Here is a 21,870-nt window from a genome sequence, read left to right on the forward strand (position 1 = left end):
AATTTTCGCATCCATGGCACACAGTTGATCAGCACAATTGTAGAGAAATCTATGGTTTCAAGGTAGTCTTTTTTAATTATGAGGAAACCACAATAGATGTGAAGCCGGTTTATTGCGCTAATGCAAATCCTATTAGGGATTATCGTTATCATTAGTTTTCACCCCGAGTTTTTGTTGCAAAATATTTTTTGTTGTTGGCATCTACATTATGCTTTAGCACTCTAATATTTAATGCATTCTATGCTCGCATATATACACAGTATGTAATCCCACAAACATATCTTACGCTGCTTAATTACTAAAAAGATCTGCCTGGTACAGAAACTCAACAAGCAATCTTTTAATATCCCAACATTCCTGTTTGATAGAGTATAACTATTGTAACCAAAGCTGCTTTCGAGAGTAATTTGTGCAAAATAATGTTTCGGATTTATTTTGAAACTAAAACTATAAGAAGACAGTTGACAGACATGTTCAATGTTTAAGAACAACAAATTGGGGATGCGGATGCTTTGCTTGGAATCTTTTGAAAATTGTATCTCTAAGAATTTTATGCTTGATTTATTGCATAGTTTAATGTACCGTGTTCGCCATAGATTTTTAGAATAGGTAACCTATTCGTTATAAAGAATGAATACATAGACATGTATTGAATCATTTAAATTGTAAATCATAAGCATTCTCACAGCTATGTATGAAATTTTTAATTCATATTTTCAATCATGTCATAAAGATATGTATTGTTTTCGTTATCATATGCATTATTTGTCTATTTTTTGCATTTTCAATTATAAAAATAAAATATTCATGGCGAGATTGGAAGATATTATAAAAACCACACTGTCTCTTGAAATTCGCATTTTTTTTGCAAAGAACGGATATATGCACTTGAAGTCGAGCTAGGTTTTGAGTCATCTTTCAAAATCGAGATAAAAACAAATGAAAATAAATAAAATAATTTCAACTCGCTCAATCCCGTGTCCAACTCGAAGTAATTAATTTGAGACTGTCGGATGCAACGATTTGATATCACGCATATTCAACTGAGTACATATGAAATTATACATAGAAAATGATTTTCTTATAACTAGACTTACTGTATTACAGTTTTCAATATTTAAAAGATAGAATTACGTTAAAGTTTTATATTATTTTATGATGCTATAGCGTCCCGGTTACAACAAGAAACGAAAACATACGTACAATTTTTTTTTTATTGTGGGAGTAGTTTATATCCAATACTAGTTACGTTATCCTGAAATTTCAGCAATTGCATGTACAGGGAAAGAGTAATATTTAAAAAAAGTATAACCATTGGTCAATTTTAAATTCCAGAAATTCTAAACGTTCCGTATGATTATTTCAGGTATTAGAACGCACCACTTAACATTCATTGTTACTAACGCAGCAGGTAACAAAATACGTTACGTCTTTTTGAAATGCGGCGGGATAGAGAAAGTTCTTTTAACTACTGAGGTAAAAGGCAATGACATTTAAATGACCCGCTAACCATCTGGATTAAGAAGGACAATTGAACTACACATTGTTGGATTACAAATTCGATAAATAAGTAAAAGCTCTTTAATATTAAATTTGACGTAATGACGTACTGCTGGAAAAACTAAATGAAAAAAAAATTACTTTCGAGAAAAACAAAGTTATTCTTAAAACTGTGTTTTGTGCGCAATTTAACGCAATGGTAATGGGCTGATCCGTTGGTCATAGATATAATGGCCAGTGACGAAACGCAAAATTTCAAGATTACCGGCTTTATCTTTACACGCCAAAAAGCGTGCCGTGATGTACATGATTGGCAGTAGCTCATCACTCGGATTTGTGGGTCAATCCAGTATACTAGGCACTGGGAACCCTTAAATGCCATAATTGAGATTTTCTTTGTTTCGAAGGTAGAGGTTTGCATGCCAAGGATAATAAGGTTATTTTTTGGAAGCCGACAGATATTTTAATGCTAGATAAAATCGTGTAAGGTTCTTGTCGGAAATTGTCATATTTCAAAATAATAACAAAATGATATTGATGCATAATATAACTTCGTTGCAATGAAATTACGCTAATAAGTTGAATGAAATATTCATAATAATAAATTTGTGCCTGAAACTTAGACAGAATATTTGCTTTGGTAATTCATCCATCCAGGATTAAAGAACTGCCCTGGCCTCAAATGCGTTTACATTCTGTACAAAGAGTTTTTTCAATGGTTTCCATTGCCTATTGAAAATAAAATGTGAAAATCTTCAATCATATCAATTTATCTCCATAAACGTTATTGCCAGTACCTTTAAAATGTCACGAATAAAGAAATGGAGGTCGGAGCTCGGAGGTATTAAAGTAACCGATCGTTTATATCAAAGATATCAATTTTAACAACAGGCACTTCATAAAATGTGGGTTTTATGAAGTTTTCGGTAGGGTTTCAACAAAGGTTCGAATTATAATAAATGCAATAGCGGACTTCGGAGATACTGCAACGAGATTAGCGAAAAAATTGCGGCCAAGCAAATATTCCAATAATGAAAATGTAGATTGACGGATCATAGGTTCATGAGTTTGTTGCACGTTTAAGGGTTATCAGATGTAAGATGAAGTATGGTGGCTCCAAAGTGGCATTTCGACACAAATTTGCACTCAATTGGACATGAATACATCACATCACACTTGTTCCATGAGTTTTATTATACACTAGTTTGTCATTCTAGTTTTTGATAAAACATATGTCAAAAACATTCAAATTAAAAATTGTATGTAAATTTGTGGCATATAAAACCTGTCGCTCAGAAATTTGTGGTTTTTTTATCATTACAAATTTATGACGTAGGTACAAAGTCACTATGATATGCTAACAACATAGTTATTTATCCAGTTCATCAACAAAAATTGTCATGACTACATTTTCAGTTTACGTCGGTAGATTTTGGTTTTGGGGGTCACATCTTAGTTAACGCGGTACGACAAATATGTCTACGCCTCATACCAGTGCATGACTTGTACACTTTCAGAGGAATTAAGCTACAACCTAAGGTGAAACAAGTAACTTCACCTTTGGTATGTAGCGGATATAATCGGTTAAGCCAACCATGCGCAAACAAGGGCGTTAATACGCCCCCTAATAGACGAGTTTATCCGGATTTCATAATCCTTTTGTGGTTTGTTAATTTATTGCCCATTTTTGTTCTTCTAAAGTCAACTAATAGGCCTGAATGCAGTTTAACACTCGCGATTGGCGCCTATATACATTGAGACATCTGTATGATAATAAAAAAAATTTGGAACTAATTTTTGTAGATTCTTCAAAGCAGAACTGATATTACCGATCCTATTGTGGTATTTGTATATTGCATGTCACATTTATGCTATTCGAAGATACCTGAAAGTAAGAAAGTCATAAAAAATTTCAACGTTTTTTTTTTCATTTATCTGTATTACATCAAGTTGCTGTCATTTATTTTGTTGAAAAGGGGATAGTTGCTTCTTCCAGTCACGTTTCCCCAGCGGCATAAACTACCTCAGATATCCATCCAGTCTGAAACCACATCTCTTAATAAGCTATGCACCATTGTTCCTTACGTAGTTATATCACCGAAAGCCAAGGTCACTGGCACATGTCTGAACCCGTCGCACAAGTTCACTTTAAGTCACGGAAACTCTGAACCACATTAATCAACACGAAACAAGCAAGAATACATCACATGCCTGATCTGGCCATAACTTGTAGTTTCTTATATTACAAACAGTGTTGTATTTTTTTAAAGATTTATTTCGCAAATTAACAGTACATCGCAATTACAAGCAACAAGCAAGGTGTTTCTAACGAAGTAAAAAAACGAGTGATATCTGAATTAATTTTATAGATCATTGTTTATACGTGGCTCATATTTGAATCACTTATTTAAGTTTATTGAAGGGGAGCCAACGCAACTAAATATTAAAACCAATTACTCTTTCGTTTATGAGGACTAATTTCCAATGTTCCCTAATTGTATGTTTCTTCAAAAATGTACATTGCCCGATATTCGTCGTCGGTTAACAGCATTGGATTGGCGTAGAATACCAGTCAATTGTATACAGTTATATAAAATAAATCCTGAAGCATGAGCAATATGAATGAAGCCAACAATAAATGAAATGCAATAATATATATATAATTCTACTACACAGCAAAATAGTAAATTGATGAATGATGGATGCATAGGCGCATATACAACAGAGTCGAAGTTGAAATATACAATAATATATTGTCAATAATAACATATTTTCGTTTCTGAAGTATTAGTCTTCGTATATATTTGAATAATACCTATATCTCAGTAACAAAGGTGCAATTTATGATAAGATTGACCATATTGTTCGTTTTTCTTCGTGATATCAATTCAGTACATCTAGTAGTCTTTGCACACACCACACGAACATCGCTCAGCAGACTGGATGGTTTCTATTCGAGGAACTCCGCCGCAGTTGATCTTGAAATGCACCTAAACATAATGAAAAAGAAAATTAGAATGTTCAATTCACCATAAGAACTTCTATTCAAAATTCAAATGTACGAGGCGTCGTTCCTAATAATTGCCCATATTAGGCAAAATTTTCGGAAAGAAATTAAGCAGGTTTGTCTCATCCTCGAGAAACAACAGTATGAGAAGGTAATGTTGTGAACTTTGGCCTACAGACTCGTTTTGGCACCCCCTTTACAATTTGTAAAGGTATGTAAGTGTTTTACAACGTCTTGTATGACTTTTTTCATTGGTATTTGACTGTTTTATTTTTGCTCCGCATTATTAAGCAGTCCATGTATCACGGACTTCTCCGTTTCGCGAGATAAATACAATTTCGCTTTCTATCCCATGAAATATTTCTAAATACTTCAATCAACTGCGGTATATCAATGGGAAATTTGAAAAATGTGATCAGACAAGTAATCCAGGTACCGGAAACATTATCATCAAACGGCACACGAATCGCCACATAATGGCGCCGTTTCTGTATGGGAAACATCATTATCTGTATGTCATCAATTAATTTCTGATTTTCTGGTGTATTATGTGCTTCTATTTGATACATTTTTGAGATAAATTAAAGTTTATACACATATGTATATATTGTAACAAGGTGATTAAAGCATATTGCACTCTATAAATCATTGGTGTATTTATCTTCATCTTGCAGTAATGAATATTAATTTTAGTTCACATTGTTCATTGAGTTGTAACAATATAAACTTTTGAAAGACACAGAAAGATAATGAAGGAACAATGCCGATATAAATCGTTAAATGTCCAAAATGCGTGTGTTGTACCGGCGTTGAAAGTTTACAAACGATGTCAATGGGCTTAAAAGGTCATTCATTAAAACTAATGATCTCAATGCGAATCTTAGATAAAATCATTTAGATCTTATCATGTCATAACAATCAACAAATTATGCAGTCACGTGGTATATTGACGTCAAAAGTTGTGGAGAAATTATTACTTTCATCAGCTAAAAAATTAATATCAGTAAACAAAAATGTTGGAACAAAGTTCCCAAATAGCAAAATTGAAGACAACGTATGAGTATGTTGAAACTATTTCATTTTGCAAGTTTCACGAGAACCAGCTATTATAGAGAACGAATCCTTCCGGACATGCATGTATTGCTCTTTTCTTAAATCTTAGGACCGCATTTGTGAGAACATATCATTTTGATGTCAACAAGGTACATAACATATTGCAAAAAGATATTATTGTAAAAATCAGTAGATAACGTCACGCCAGAGCAATAGGTCGATATATATATAGCAAATTGACGAAAACGACACTTTTAACGCGAACCGTATCAATTTCCAATAATGCGATTTTCACGCTATGGGTAAAGGAATAAGTATAACTACATAGTATTTTGATGTCTAATCTGTCAAAATTATGTCAATTGTACAATATCGCTGTTGGAGTCATATTACATATTATAATAAAATAGATATTACCCATTTGCGCACATAATCATTCAAACATCAAATTCTGAATGGTATAAACATCACGATATTAAGAATTTGACATTCATTTTTTCTGAAATTGAGAAGTAAATTTCAACGATTATTTTTATGTATTCGCAACAATGAAACTGCTATCACGATCATTCAACAGACGACTCCTATTCGAAAATTGTCAATATTAAAGTAAAATACAACCTATTGTTTAACCTTATTTCCACTTTTATCATCACAACAATTCAATAATAATTTCATTTGGTCATATAGGGGCAAGTTGCAGTCAAAAAGAGCATGTAATGGCAAAAATGTCAATGTTTGCTTTTACGACGCGTTAAGTTTATTTCCTAAACACAATGGCTTTCATTTGTTTTAGTCAATAACAGCCTCCAATCTCCACTTGAGCGAGGTAGTGCCAGCACCTGGTAAAGTTGAATCTTGAATGAAAAGATTAATATTAGTCATCGAACTGCGTTTGAATTTGTAGTTATTTACTATGACTTGTTGCCTTGCTCGAACTGATTACCTTGGTGGCAAATGTATACAAATACAGCCAATGGACAACAATAACAAGGTAAATTCTTGAAATACTTTCTATTAGGTTTTCAGAAATTAAATTGTAAATAATTATTCAGCAAATATGTCTGTAAACAAGAAAAAATGAGTTATGTGTTTCGTATCATCTAGGCCAGGGAAACAAATAGCTTGATCTTTCTCTGTTGAGTTTAAATTTTGCAAACGTTTACCAGATGCAAACTTGTAAAAAAAACCTATGGAGATAAACATAACCGTTTAATAGGTTGAATAAGAGTTGTATTCAAGTTCACAATATGCAACAAAATCTATCATCAATCTTTCCTTATTTATACACAATACTAGAACTCATGCTCAACCGGAAGCGATTGTGTACATAAATTAACGGGCGCTGCTTGCAATTGATCTATAATATGTTGAAAAATTTGTCCAATTATCTGGAATTACACTCAAGTTAAACCAATAGAAATGCATTCACCCATGATTATCTGAGACCATCAGACAAAAGTCAATCAGTAGGGTGGGATTTAGATCAAAATATTTGGAGGGTTCCCTTCGAGCTTTCGAAAGTTTATATGGTGACAGTTTCTGTCTGCCGAAACTCAACGTGGTATTGAAACGTGATTTTTAGGAAAGATTGTTCCAATAGACCAGGGTCGTCCAAACCGTGGCCCGCCGGTCATATGTGGGCCCGCGCTGTATTTTTCGGAATTGAATAAAAAATAATTGAGTATTGATGTCCGGAAATAAAAGAGGCGTTTGCAAATACAAGCCTGTCAAGACAGACGATTCTCGTCGTGTTGAAGAGTTTGGGAATTCTATAGCAGGAGCTTCAATTGCAAAAGCGGGAAAGTTTTCATCGTATTCCTTGGTGCTTCACGAAAATACTGGCAATAAGTCTACTGCTCCTCATGCGTGGAGTTAATGATGATTTTGAAATTACCGAAGAGCTCACAGCCATTGTCCCAATTATAGGCACGACTATGGCCATTGATTTGTTAGGAGCTGTGAGGGAAATGATCAAGCGTCTTGGCTTGTTTTTCGCGAAACTTTTGGGAATAACCACTGATGGCGCCTCATCAATGGTTGGGAAACAACAGTTTTATTGTTCTAATAATTGTGAAAGTTTGGCGTGAGGGTATTGTTTTTTTTTTCATTAACCTGCAGTCGGTGAGCAAAACTAGAACATAACTACAATGTTAAGTGGCCCGCGCACTTATTAGTAAATTACATGTGGCCCTTCGGCCAAAAAGGTTGGACAACCTCGCAATAGACAGAGGACATGCAAAGATTCTGATACGAAGTTCACCTGAAATAATCTCAAAGATTTGTTTTATTTTAACACAGCAATAAACACGTGTTTCACATCTGGAACATCGTGGTCCCACGAGTTACTACTGGTCATTCATGAAACTTAATTGTGAGTCACTGAGTTCTGTCATTTAAAAGTATGTTGGCCTTTTGCACTAATGCCAAATCATGTTTTTACCACAATGTTTACAGTATGTGCTTTCAAGTGACAGGATACATCGGTAGCCACTAAATTTTAATCAGTCGATCATTTGTTTGACAGCAAAATTGATGTTGTTTTCATATCTGACTGGTTGCTATGTCAAACTGTTATCACGTTTCAGAGATTTAACCTGATTTTAGACATATGTGGTAGTATCAATAATACTGATAGTGCCAGATGTGCCTTTCACAAACCCTATATGGAGGGATAGTTTGAAGACAACTGAAAAACGACTGAGGTTTTATACACGATGTATATTTTTACGGCGTAATACACTTTGCTACATTTGGCATTTTTTTGACAATTTTATCAGCGTATTGTCAGTGAGTTCGTTTACGCTTTACATAAGCATGTCAGTGGCTGTCGTCCACATTGTCGGTAATCTAATAGATGAAAGGCGCGGACAATTTCGTGATTTTGCCAGTCTCAGGTATTCGTGATGTTTTTCTGAGATTGTTATCTTTTATTGATTGTGATCTCTGATGGCATTGATATGACGGAATTGCCAGTTGTGATTGATGGAAATGCAGTGTCAGGAAGATTTCGTGATGCATGGCACGGAATATATTGGAACGAATTATAATTCGTCACGACAAAGAATTTCAATATGGTCATGATGAAATGTTTTCGGAATTCATGCTCTATTGTTTTGTTTTACCTCAACTATGAAGTAAAAAATAATCATTAAACTTTAGCATTTATATCAAACATCGCCAGAAAAAAGATCACTTATAGTTGGAGTCATATTTACGTAGAACGAAATAATTATTTAAAGGCTAATAAAACTCAATATTAAAAAAAAATGGGAACTGTTGTTTTTGTTTTGCACAAAGACAAATTTAGATTGGAAAAATAAAAAAAGAGGGAGCTGACTTTCATTTTTAAAAACTCTTTTACGTAAATTAGGATCTAAATGACGCTCGATCGAAGGTCAAGACCTTTGTTCGATTCCCACAGATAATTCTGATAACTTAATAAAGGAGCAATTATTCTAAGATTGGTGAGACAGAAGAAGACGATGACATGCGATCCATACTAAAATAGTTCTTTTCAATAAGGCGTCGCCAGTAAACAAGAGTCCTGCCACCACAAATTGCAACTGATGGGTCCGATACTGGGCTCATAGACAGGTGAGAAAAACAAAAAAATATATAATTAGATATTTTCTAAGGGCTCAATAAGGGTTATTTATCCTTTGAAATTCGTCAATTTGACATTTTGATTTGATATGTTTGATTTAAACTTTTATAATGAGTAAAAGATTTTATCTGAGATGCATTCATCCAAATTACGAAAAACATGAGACAATTTCCGAGAGTTCTCAGTGTGTTACAAAATTGTGTGTTCTGATTTTTTTTTTCAAAGGCTCCTGCCAATATCAAACGCATCGAACCCTTGCAATAGTATACGCAATTCTTGTTGCAATAAAGACGACATTTTGTTTTTACTGCCAGTATTCTGAATAATGTTATTGTGTAATTCAAATGTGATATTTTCATATTAATATTATCTCCATTTATGCGAAATTTATGTTTTTATACTGTTATATTTTTCCATGATTAATAATGTGGCCATGAGTAAATAGTCACTAAGAATCGTCACAAAAACTAGAAAAGGTTTTTTAAATATTTTTATATATATAATTTTTAATCTTTAAAAATATATTGTGAAAAATAATGATCGGACGTCTATCAAGTAGGAAGTATGACACAACTATACCTATTTCTCCTGATTTACGATTACAAATAGGTGTAATAAGACATAAGTTTGACGAAAGATCTTAGGAGAAAAAAAACGAAAGATAATGGGGGGAATTTTAAAACATCATAACACGGTCTCTTGTGTGCGCTAGATTAATCATTCTAAAAGACGGAAACATTTATGAAGAAGATTTTCGAATTTCATTTCACCCTACCGTTTTTGTTATTTTTGGCATGCTAATACGTAAACATTAATATGACGTCGGTAAGCGCGAAATCAGACAAATAATTTATTAATTTTTGTTTATTAAATTCTAAATGATCCATGAAATACTAATTTCGTAAACGAATCACTTCTGACGCAAAAATATTTCTATTCTTAACATTTCTGCCTGAAAAAATATTTTTGCTTTGTTTTTTGTATTTTTAAAGTAACAAAAATTGCTTCCGACATTCAAAGACTAATAAAGTGGGATGCTCCGACCCGATCAAATAATTTTCAAGATAAACAAGTGTCAGCTCATCTTTTGCCAATAACAAAAACAAGAAGGACCCCCCAAACATCTTATTTTGCTGTCCATTCGAAACGCAAACGTCAAATCCTTTCATAGAATAAATTTTTCTGATCCTTTATCGCATTATTCTGAAACTTTGATAAGTTTGATGAAGAACTATACAGAGCGAAGTGAAAAATAATAAATAGACACATTTCCAAAATTTAGGGTTTCAGTGGACCGGGATTCGATAAATTGAAAAAGAAATCAGTATACTTTATTTTAAATAGATTCGAACAGTGAGTAAATTGGTTGAATTATGTCCCGCATGCGAGGCTATACTTCGAAGATTCATCGAGTTTTACAACTACCCCTAGTTTTTTAGGGGCTTGACAAATGACAAGATTTGCATCAAACAGGGCGTTGCTATGATGGTACAACAACAACAAAATTTTGGTGGCTTTATCCGTAAATTGTCGAAATTACGTTTGCAGTTGTTGCATATTTTAGTTATGCAGGTTGAGGAAACACAGACCTTGGTCAACACTTATTACTCAGTACTCAAACTAGTTTCAAGGATTATACCCATTGAATGCTTTTTGACTTAGTTTCAAAGAAATTTAAAACTTCACACAAAAAGTTTTCTTTCTTTAAAAACTGTTTTAACGAATACAAGATCAAGTAGAGTAAATTGATCATTTAGCGTTGGAAATTGTGAAATGACAATATGGAATTTGGAATAGACATCATTTTGAAGAGCATGGTACCGCAACAGTTGACCTAAACAATCATACCGGCATAAAGATGAGATCAGATTATCTGGTATGACAGTAAATTTAAAGATGTATACAATTGCTTTGAACCGTGAATCTGTGTCTGTTATTACGTACATCTTCAGCAAATACTATTTGGAAACAATAACAAGACATTTAGTTAGAAAATATTTGTGTATTGATAATACTGCCATAAGTGTCATGGTGAAATGTTTCTAAAAATATAATGTTGATACAGCATGGTATTTTCATCTGGGCGAGGCATTTACCCACGGTTAGTTCCTTGTAGACGTTGAATTTGTTGACGACTTGTTTTTGATATAATATTATCATATATATGATCCGTTATTTTTAACTTTGTTAATACATTGGAATTTCTATTTCGGGAACCCTATCCAATTGTACGAACATGTATTTTTTAAAAAGGGTATGTCGTAATAACTCGAGTGATCGTTTTCATAACCTAATTGCTGAATATTTAAAGTAGATAATATAATATTCGTATGCTAGCATATTCGATAACCCATTCATATGTTTTGATAAACAGTATTCAAAAGCTCCTAGAATTTCTATAAACGACAATATCATAATGTTTGAAACTGTTAGGTAAAAGGAGAACAGATAGCCCAAGGTCAATTTAAAAGTCGAAGTATCAACATTGCGAAAGTCCCAATTTTGAAACAAAAGTGCAGCGGGATAGAATAATTTTGCGTGGATAGATCTGTTGATTCCATTTCTGTAGCCGCACGGAAAATATTTGAAGTTTATGCATGATTAAAACCATTGCTGCGAGAAAAGAGAAATAAAGCAACGCAACTAGCGATGCACCGTCCAATTAGTATATTTCCAACTACGCAAACCTTTCAAAATCAAGTTCAATCGTATAAAGTTCGCTTTATAGAATGAAAAAATTGTCGCATTTGAGCCATTCGACCCAGTTCAAAATAATAATACAAGCAATAACTCAGTTGTTGTCTATTCACTATTGCATGATTGTTGAACAAATACATTACGGGTTTTGATTCTCTACTGGCAATTTAGAGCTAATTCTTTTCATTTTAAAACCGGACATTTATCCACAATCACGTTAAATTCTATCGGTATAAATACATACTATTGCAGACGAAAAATACCACATATTATGCTGTTTTAATATAGTTACGCATCGATGATAGAGCGTATCAGAATGTTAATTCACAAAAAATAGCGGTCATTCTGCTGATTCGTATTTGCAATTGTTCAGATAAGTTCACACAAAACATCACCAAAACCGCGACACCTCAACGAATCGCTTGTATTAAAAAAAATGTATTCTAACGCTAGATGTGAGAATTAATATAAAAGATCAAGCTCGTACCTTTTGGTGCAGGGTAACGGGAACTCATGAAGTTAAACCGTGAATAGTTTTAATTACTATGGCTTATAAGCAAGTTAAGACAATTTCATGCCACTCCCAAAATATTCAATGCCATTTATAGATTACGCAACCTAATTAACCGTGTTGCTTCATTTCAATAATAGGTTCTTGGCATTTTTCAATTTCACATCAGTTCAAGGTCAAAAGTTTAACTGATAAATTGGATGAAAAGCCATTGTGTCTAACTTTACATTATTAAGTGGTTTTCACAATTGCCGTAGTCAAAATGGCGGATTTCGGAAACTTCTAGACTCGCCCAAGCAGTTAACCAAATAAATTTTGTAGTACTATATTTTCTTACAGCAATTCCATTCAACCTAGTATTGAGCGGCAACATTACAATTTTGCGTTGAGTTGGTTTCTTCGGGGTGTTTACAGTAATTTACGCCTTTCAGAGAGGATTAAAAATCAAACTGGGCGCTTTGTTTTTCAAGCACCAAAAAATGTATAAACTAGTTTGAAGCAGATTTCTTAAGAGTAAATAATATATGTTTACAGTCCTCAAACGTCAAGCGAAAGACTAAATAATATTACCCAACGTTGTTTTGAATTTCAATAATTAGGCGTTTACTGTTGCACTCATGCGCTTATGATTCAGTTCAATGAGATAATACTTCACGGAATGAGTTAACGCTGCAACTGCTGCAAAAAGTGGTTCCCTGGATTATTACTTGGGTCCAAACTTCAAACAATGGGACCATATTGCATATAAACAAAAAAAAGCGTCAATTGTATTCTGTTGAACTGTACCAGTAATCCTAATCATAATACAAATGTTTGTCAAAAACTTTTGAACTTTGCGTAATACAAGAAAGCAAAATATAACAAAAATATACGCAATTCTTATTATATTTTCCTCTTTTTTTCTTGCGGCAAAGGCAAGGTCACGAGTTACTTTTATCGGGCATTAATTTGTAATCGAATCTGCGAGTTGTTCTGATAATCTAGTTCGTCTCAATAAACTTGATGGTGTGTGTCTTTATGTGACCAATAAAATATCAGTGATCACAACAGTCAAGACAGAACGAAACTGGTACACAATATACCTAACCGATTAAATTGAACATAGTAGAGGGAGATGATATCAATTTTCATAAAACAATAAAATATTTCAAAATTTTATTACATGTCCGTTAACATCGATCTTTTAACCTCAATTTTTCACTAATTCAATTTGCGTCAGTACGTGATTAAAAAGCCTCGGAGTTCGAATAGTTAAGTTTCAAGAATGTTTGCACTAAACACCACGACTAGGATGACACATGCTAATCCATTAAAGTAAAATAGGTAACATTCTCCAGAAAACAGCTTGCGATTATACTATTTAATAATTTTTCCTTTATGGCCTATGGGATATAGGAGGCCATGCCTGGAAATGGAAGTATTAAGTCATATTTTCTATAATCAAGAACTTGAATTTCTTGCAAATCTAAGCAAGTTTACGAACTTGCTAATGATGTATAACATGTAAATCCGTTGTCATGTTGCTTGAATTCCGGTTTAACACTAACGTGAAAAATAAATATTAAATATATATACGATGTTAATACCAACTTGAGCTTAACTGTGTATATTCGAAAGAGAAAATTACACCACGGATGAACTACGTTTATTAACATACACCACATATAAAACCTGAACTTCCCATATGGCCCAACCCTTCCGTTGCTATATTCAATTTAGCACTGTAGACAATATTTACCAATTCATCAACACCACATTTCACCAGTGTTCCGGTAACATCATGCGTTGCGAGTTAAGCTTCGAATGAGTCACGAATTACCTTGTGATCATTTTGAGCGTAATTAGTCAAACATAACACATTTAAAAAAAATTGTCATCACAATTTTTTCAGCCTAGAAATAATTTATCAGTGCAAATCAAATGACAGTACGTGCGAGTTCTGAAAGAAAAAGCGGGAACAAACAACCGGTATCAGATATTGTATAATCGCATTTTCAGCGTTATGTTTTAATTAACGGGTATAAGTTTGTTTTCTATTTATTGTTAAAAAGCTAAAATACAAAACAATTTGGGAAGGATAAAAAGATTCCATGTTATTTGACTAATCCAATGCTTGTTTGGCAGTGTAATGAAATTTGGGGAAACGTTGGACATGCTTCATATTTTATCTTTTAACCTTGAAGTCAGAAAATGATAAATAACCAGTATAATGGAAAACAAATGCCAAAGCAGTGAAACATTCTCCATCGAACTAAGTCGTTCCTCAAACAATAGATGAGTTCACAGGATCAAGTTGTGCAAATGTTGACTCTGCCGGATCATTATTAGCTGCCTATTATCTCGCCAGACAAGTTTGCAGTACAAGTTCGGTAGCTGGGCAATTAATCATGACTAGACAAGGGGGATTATTCATACATGCGGTGCATAGTTCATAAGGCTTTGTGGTTTTTTGTCGTGGTAAGAATTTTCATATTGAACATACTGAATCGAGATTAAAGTATTACATATTTTTTTCAAATGTCAATTTCACGTGGATAGACGGGGTTCTGTGCATATATTGAGGAATTAGTTCGTGTGACCTGAGCATGCATACTTGCTTGTTTGGTTATTTAAATATAAATTTTCCTTATAAAAATTTCATTTAATTTCTCTTTTCCATTTCGTTTTCGAAAAAATGATAGACAGCTCGATAAAAGCTGGAGATTATAGACTGAACATGAAACTAACCGAGGATGATAATAATTAACAAATAGAACAAGAAATGTCAATCAACAGAGTTGAAGAGAGTTTTACACAATTACTCAAGAGATCTCAAACACATTAAAAACATGCCCATTCATTTAGACCTATTTGAGCTGCACATGAGGCTAGGGGCACCATTAACCGCCATGGTAAAATATTCACTACGTACGGGTCGATTAGAAACGGCGGTTAGTTGCTAACTCAATTATATACAGAACGGAAAGGTAGCAAACAACTGCGGGTACAGCTCGTGCTGATCATTTATGACCCTCAAGTTAACCCGAATTTCATGCGTATAGTATATTGCCCAATGGGTAAGCTGTTCCGAAATTAATTACTCAACCGTTATCAGTGAATAGCAGATGCCTAGCGCCATTTTATTTAAAACTAAGAAACACCTTAAAATATGATTATCAAATTCACAGGCATCGCGCGTTGCCCGAAAAAAAAAACGAATCGAAAAAATAGTTGTGCTTTGTTTATGTGTATATAATTCTTCATATCTTGCTTTCATAAAGGTTTCGTAGCTGATTATCAACCAGCATACCAATATGAGTGATGTTACGAAGTTTAAAAAACAAAATTGATTGTGGTTGTCGCACAAGAATTTCATGATGATGCTTGTACTTGTATATACAAACCAACTTAACTTGGCAACAACCGCCGCACGGAATGTAAATTTAGTAAACTTCAGATGCAAAGCAGTGATATCGTTCATGGAAAGAGTATTTGAATATAAACAAAGAAATGCGTTGAATAAAAGGGAAAAATTTTCTACATTTTTTTGTAAATCTGAGTTAACAACTTAGCGTGATTCATCTAATCTTATAAAACTTGATGATGAAATTTATAGAAATCAATCACCTAAACCGCAATATTGCCATCAGAAGTTTCGTAAGCTCAAGTTTGGGTCGGCATGCTAGGGGGCGTTTGTGGAGCTGATTACTAATGACCTGACGACTTCTGTCAATTGGTGATTGTTTGACATGATAGAAATAGATTAATTAACGTTCTGGAAATTTTTCAATCGGGGTATATTGCTTACCATAATAACAATCTATTGGCGTATGTTTTTATACTATTAGAACCTGGCAAAACAGAAGCATTGTTTTTTCGGGATCGAATAGTTGTGTCGCATTTCGAATTTCACATTATTTTCAGTTTTTATAAAAATTGAATCGCGGATTCTTAGTAATCAATGATACACAATATAAATCATTTGGCATTGTTGCACTGAATGAAAACTCGAAAAATTTGAAATAATTCTTGTGGATGATTATGCGATGACAGGTGAAAACGTCTACGCTATGAAGTTTATAATCCTGGTCGCAGCAAAGCCGTAAAGTTCAATTGCAAACATTTCGTACGAAACCTGATCGGATCATCTAAGAATAGCACCGTAATCGCAGACTGTTTATTGCAACTGAGTTTACTAATCTGAAGTTTATTTACTGGGATAATAATCCTAATTGAGTAATGTAACTCAGTGTCGGTTCTTTTGTCGCGCGGGCTAATTTTTCGAAGCTAAAGAATTGTTTATATATTTACATTTTGAGACTCCCCATTTAAACCATGTTTTGATGTATCATGACAATTTTGTTTTCATTGATTCTGTATGTGCTGCACGAGCAACATAGGAACTAGTGTATGTAATGAAGTGGTGATTATAATAATGCCTCTACGATAAGCATCTTATAGTCTATAACATTTCCGAAATTCAAAAGAACTATGCAAATATATCCATTAAAAACTAATAGAACATTGAGGTATGATTAAATTTGCGTTAACGCTAGAGATTAAAAGTTGATACAGGTAAAATACGTGCACGACATGGAAATGCCAAGTCCGTTGAAACGAATCTGAAATCCCAACTATAAAGCGTAATCGCGATTGCTTTATATTCATAGTTTTTAAAAGTAGCCATAGGTTATGAGCACGGCTAAAATTTGTTACAGAATCGCCATTAACGTGTAATGCAGCTACATTACGCTCCGCGGTGGCGCAATACATGCGAAAAACGTGCAGACCCATATGATGGAATAAAACTTTTAAAATGAAAGAAAATGAAAAAGCCAAACGTCATTATTCTTTACCTACTATGTTTTGGAGTTCCTACGTAACATATCAGAGTATATTAGAGTAAAATGGCGAAGAACAAGAACGTTGTTTTCACTAAGTATAATGATAACGGGAGTGAGTGATTAAGGAAGAGAGGCACTCAGTTGACATAGAAAATTCACGGTCTTATGGATGATATGCACTTACCACTTGAGCTTTGGCAATGGAGCAACATGATGCACGAGAAGTGAAATTGTGTCTTCCATGTGACAGCATGACGGTTTCATAAGAAGATGGATAGGAAAGGGATGCACAGCAGCCTCTGCAAGCGTTGATATGTACAACGGTTTTCTGACAATTTTCTTTCTTGACCACCAGGCTGAAACCTAAATAATTTTTTTGTTTGTAACGCCTTCACGTGCGAGATTATTTTTAACATATCGACGGCGCTACATGAGATAAAAATACCCTAATTCCTTTCGACTGATTGGTAGGGAGTTTAAATTATCTGTACACTACAGTCACGATCTTGTAATATCTGTTGCAATAAATAGTAATTGGAAATCTTATATAGTTACTGCCCTTCTCCGAATTGGTGGGCAGTAACCTCGCTCGTTAAAATGAAATCATACAATTGGTTAAAACAAGTGCCAATTACTGGTAAACAGAATTACGTTGGGGAATTTAAATTTTGTTTTTCTTCCAGAAAATTACGAGACTGTAAACATCTAGTTCTGACTAACTGGGCATATTTCTCCCATGATAGCTGGGTGTGTACATAGAATAATTTTACCCACCAGTAAGATGACATCCCGGTTTTTCCCATGGATTCCCAAGCAATGAAATCGGCAGAACAACGAACAATAGTAAGCTGGTAAAGAAACTGAGTGATGCCATTTGACAAGATTTGTCTTGAAATAGTTAAAATTTTATACCCAATATAGAATCTGCGAAACTAAATTACAAAACAAGGGGATTTCATTTAAAAATTGATTATGTAACTATCAAAAATCTTAAAATATGTGAACTTTGCGTAACGAATATGCTCGAGGCAGGGAATCGTAATTATTCTCCTAAAACGAATGAAATTCTAAAATGCAACTTTGGAAAATTTGGTAAACATTCTATTTGAACTTATTTTTTGTTTTTAACTTTTTTATTTTTTATTTGCTATCATCTTGAGTTAAACCTTGAACAAATAAACAGTCGGTTGAAGATCGTTGCAATCTAATAACTCACTTTAAATTTCATCTGAATTACTAATAGCATCGATAATTTGATCAAAGTGTTGATAAAGCCATCTATATCAACTCAAGCTAACTAATTTCCGGCAAAACTTACAACAACAAAACCACAACTGAGACCGTAATTATACAAGGTTGTCTGTCGTTATGGCAAAAAAGGAGGATGTCGAGTGATGGGATATTTGTTGATGTGGGTTAGTTACACAACTTGTAATCAATAATACATCAACTAAGTCAAATGAGAAGTATACTTGTGTGGGGTTCAATATTGTTTTGATCTGCCATAAACACCATCGTCAAAATAAATGACTCCTAGTACATGTTCAATCAACCATAACGCCTTTTTCTCGAAATTGTTTTTTCTCACAATCACTAGCAACGAGAGTCCGAGAGATCTCGTTTTCGTTTTGTTCTGAAACTTAGCTGACGATTACTTCGAATACCATTCTAATTCTCGATCAACTAGACTAAAAAAATTAGCTCACTTGCGCTACGACTTCTTTCTGACTCGGTATTGCTCTTTTATATGACGACTATCGCGATAAAGGTCAAATTTATTGGTTATTTACGTCTCATTCAGCATTCCGTAGAATATGACTAAGTAAGGCATCGTGTCGACGCCACCGCCGGCAAATAAGATGTGCTGATAAAAAGAAGTGATAGCGAAGGGCTCAACTGCCTTAAATGCGTTTCGGCGAGAAAAAATACCGCTCCCGAAATGTCGGAGATGGAAATTGAGATCTGACGAGCCGAGTTGATTATAACAAATACTGAAATACCAGCATTAGGAAAAGAATTTTTTAATAATTCACGAAAGTCTAATATGTTTAATTGAACTGAATTAGATCGTGTTTATTGTACACCTATTTTCCTAATTCCAAATAATATAAAAAAAAATGATCTATAAAAATAATCAGAGAGGCTAATATTCAAGTAGAAGTCCTTTGAATCATAGCTATCGACATTATTATTTTATGGTGGCAACAAAAAGTCAAATGAGTCACATGCACTTTCATTATAGGTATTTCCTATGCCCAAGTTTCGAAAGATGCATATTTGAACAGAGTAATTCAATTTTGCGCATTACATATTAACATGAATTCTAATGCATGTAACGTTTCTTGAAAAAATAAATAAATTGACGGACAATGACCAACTTGTAAAAGGATATCTTATGTACCGAAACCCGTTATCGTTTCATCGCGAACCAAGTATTTATTGTTTTTGGAGAAGTAAATGAAAATGTCCTCGACACAAGGGGTTAAAAATGATCAATCTTCACTTGATCTTTTTGCAACATGCCCGCGTTGTCTTGTGCATAAGCGATAAGGCAGGAAATGCGACCGATATCTGTGAATTTCAACGTAAATATTCAATATTGTTTACGCTAGAATGGCACATTGCAAAAAAAAGCAATTGATTAGAAATTTTGCTTTCGCGATTTAATGTTTTCAAATTCAAGATTCAAGACCGAAGAGGAAATTATTTGAATTTGCGAAATCACTCTAGATGCAACATATTTTGAGTAGAATCATTTGGGTAGTTGAATCGAATGACAAATTGTTTAAATTGGAAATAAATTATGTGGACCATTTCTTTGGAAAAATAGGGAATAGACTTTTCATTCAATCGTCAACGCATTTCATAGCTACAAACCAGAAGAAGTTTATTCCATATAATTCAGCATGCTTTTTTCTGAAATATAATTTCGTGGCATATGGTATACCTGTCCAGATTTGTTCCAAAACCAACAAAGTCCATTGTAAAATAAAACGGTTTATCCTTAAAGTCAATACAGTGGTGTTTACATCGGCGTAACACGAGGATGCATTAGTTGCAGATTGAAAGTAGGTAGAACTCTTCGATCCAGCTACGATCTTCAAAGTTTGTCTGTTTAAAGCATTTTTGATATTCAACTAAAAAAGAAAAAAATACCACAGTGAGATAATGTTTTGTGCGGGTCGTCGGATTTGAATATGTATCCCGCGTTTTGAAATAATACGTTATTGATATTTTAAATACATAGAATCTTAGAATTACGAACATATGAGCCAAGTGATAAATAGCACATATATTTTAAATTCCGGTCATTTTTAGAGCAGTCGTAATGACCTAATATAATATTATTCAATTTCACTGCTACTAATATGCATTTCTTGAATGTTTTGGCTTGTGTTTCTATACTTAACATGTTCTTCTAATGAGAATAGGTATCGCATAACATGAATATTTACAGGGTTTTTCATTTTTCCTGTGATTCATTTATGTCTGGTGACTCTTTACCGTCCGATAGTTAATGGTGTTTATTTTAAGTAATGTGACTTCTTACTTTCGTACTGAGCTCTGCTCCCCAAAACCAGATCCTTAAATCAGAAACAAATTTGAAAACGAAACTTATATCTCTTGATCATTTTTCTCCTTATTCATTTTACGGAAAACGTCGACATAAATATTACGTACCCAATGACTCGGAATCTATTGCCTAATTTTGAGACCCGTAGTCGCTGATTAAAACATCGAAACGGCTAGAGGGAAAATCTTTTTTTAAGCAATTTCGTGTCGTTATATTCAAAGGCAATATAGTTGTCAAGATTACATAGCGAAAAATATATTATAAACGAAAACGGTGTTTGGAGGAAATATGTTTGAAACGGAAAAAATAATTTTAGAAAATGACTTCATCAAAACATAGAATTCGTAATTGATTAAGATTTTGAAAAAAAACTCGGTTTATGGAACCTTACACAAAGTTACTCATTGCAATTAGGAAATGGGAGCGCTGCACACCTTAGCTGTGATCTTTGTTAGGCGAAATATTTTTATTTCGATGTACAGTACGGTTAACTTTACTTCTATGAACAGTCTGATACCATTAAAGTGGAACAACTTTTAAAAAGAATTCGGAATTGTTAATCACTTTAAATCAATTGTTTAATAACAATAATGATTTATTGCATTTTTTCATTATAGGTAAATTCAAACAAAAACTGCTTGGACGTTATTTAATTCCTAGTTCGAATATATATGTATACCTCATCCCAGAGTCCTTATGTTTTATTCAATTCAATAGTTTGAAGTTGTTTCTTGCGGATATAATTCATGCGCCCTAGACTAGACGAAAGATATTGATAGCTATCAAAAGTAGCTCCGGTACGCCACACAGCGATCAGCTATAGAAATGAAAAAATGGAGATTCAAAGTCAATCACATCAATTAAGTACAGTAATCAATCCCAAACGGTAAGTTTCAATTCCAATGTTAACCATTCAACGTCAGCACTCCAACATATGATATTGTGATTCAGAAGTACGAATGAAGATATAACGCTCTTGAACCGTAATAACACAATAATGAAAGTACTCTGACCTCAAAAGTCAAGAAAAAAACACATAGCTATAATGTAACAAATCAACTATGATTTTCGGACAATGTAATTAAACTTTTCTATGTT

At 33.6% G+C, this 21,870-nt stretch overlaps 1 protein-coding gene across 1 annotated transcript; it reads right to left on the minus strand.

Moving 5' to 3' along the window:
• Nucleotides 1–3,766: 3,766 nt before the first annotated feature.
• LOC120326474 (thyrostimulin alpha-2 subunit-like) lies at nt 3,767–18,130 on the minus strand. The gene is made up of 3 exons (XM_039392776.2): nt 17,973–18,130; nt 17,383–17,561; nt 3,767–4,490 (listed from the first exon to the last, which is right to left on the minus strand). Exons 1-3 carry the CDS (start codon nt 18,070–18,072, stop codon nt 4,398–4,400), a joined length of 372 nt encoding a protein of 123 aa, XP_039248710.1. The 5' UTR covers nt 18,073–18,130; the 3' UTR covers nt 3,767–4,397.
• Between the last annotated feature and the right edge of the window lie 3,740 nt (nt 18,131–21,870).

The sequence above is a fragment of the Styela clava genome, chromosome 4, assembly GCF_964204865.1.
Source record: "Styela clava chromosome 4, kaStyClav1.hap1.2, whole genome shotgun sequence".
In the NCBI taxonomy this organism is placed as follows: Eukaryota; Metazoa; Chordata; class Ascidiacea; order Stolidobranchia; family Styelidae; genus Styela; species Styela clava.

Excerpts from the sequence above, each read along its gene's own strand:
- LOC120326474 (XM_039392776.2), bottom strand. The coding sequence starts at position 18,072 with ATGGCATCACTCAGTTTCTTTACCAGCTTACTATTGTTCGTTGTTCTG. Across the intron at positions 17,562-17,972 it reads ACCGGGATGTCATCTTACTG|GTTTCAGCCTGGTGGTCAAG; the intron begins GTGGGTAAAATT and ends AAAATTATTTAG. Across the intron at positions 4,491-17,382 it reads CCATTGCCAAAGCTCAAGTG|GTGCATTTCAAGATCAACTG; the intron begins GTAAGTGCATAT and ends CATTATGTTTAG.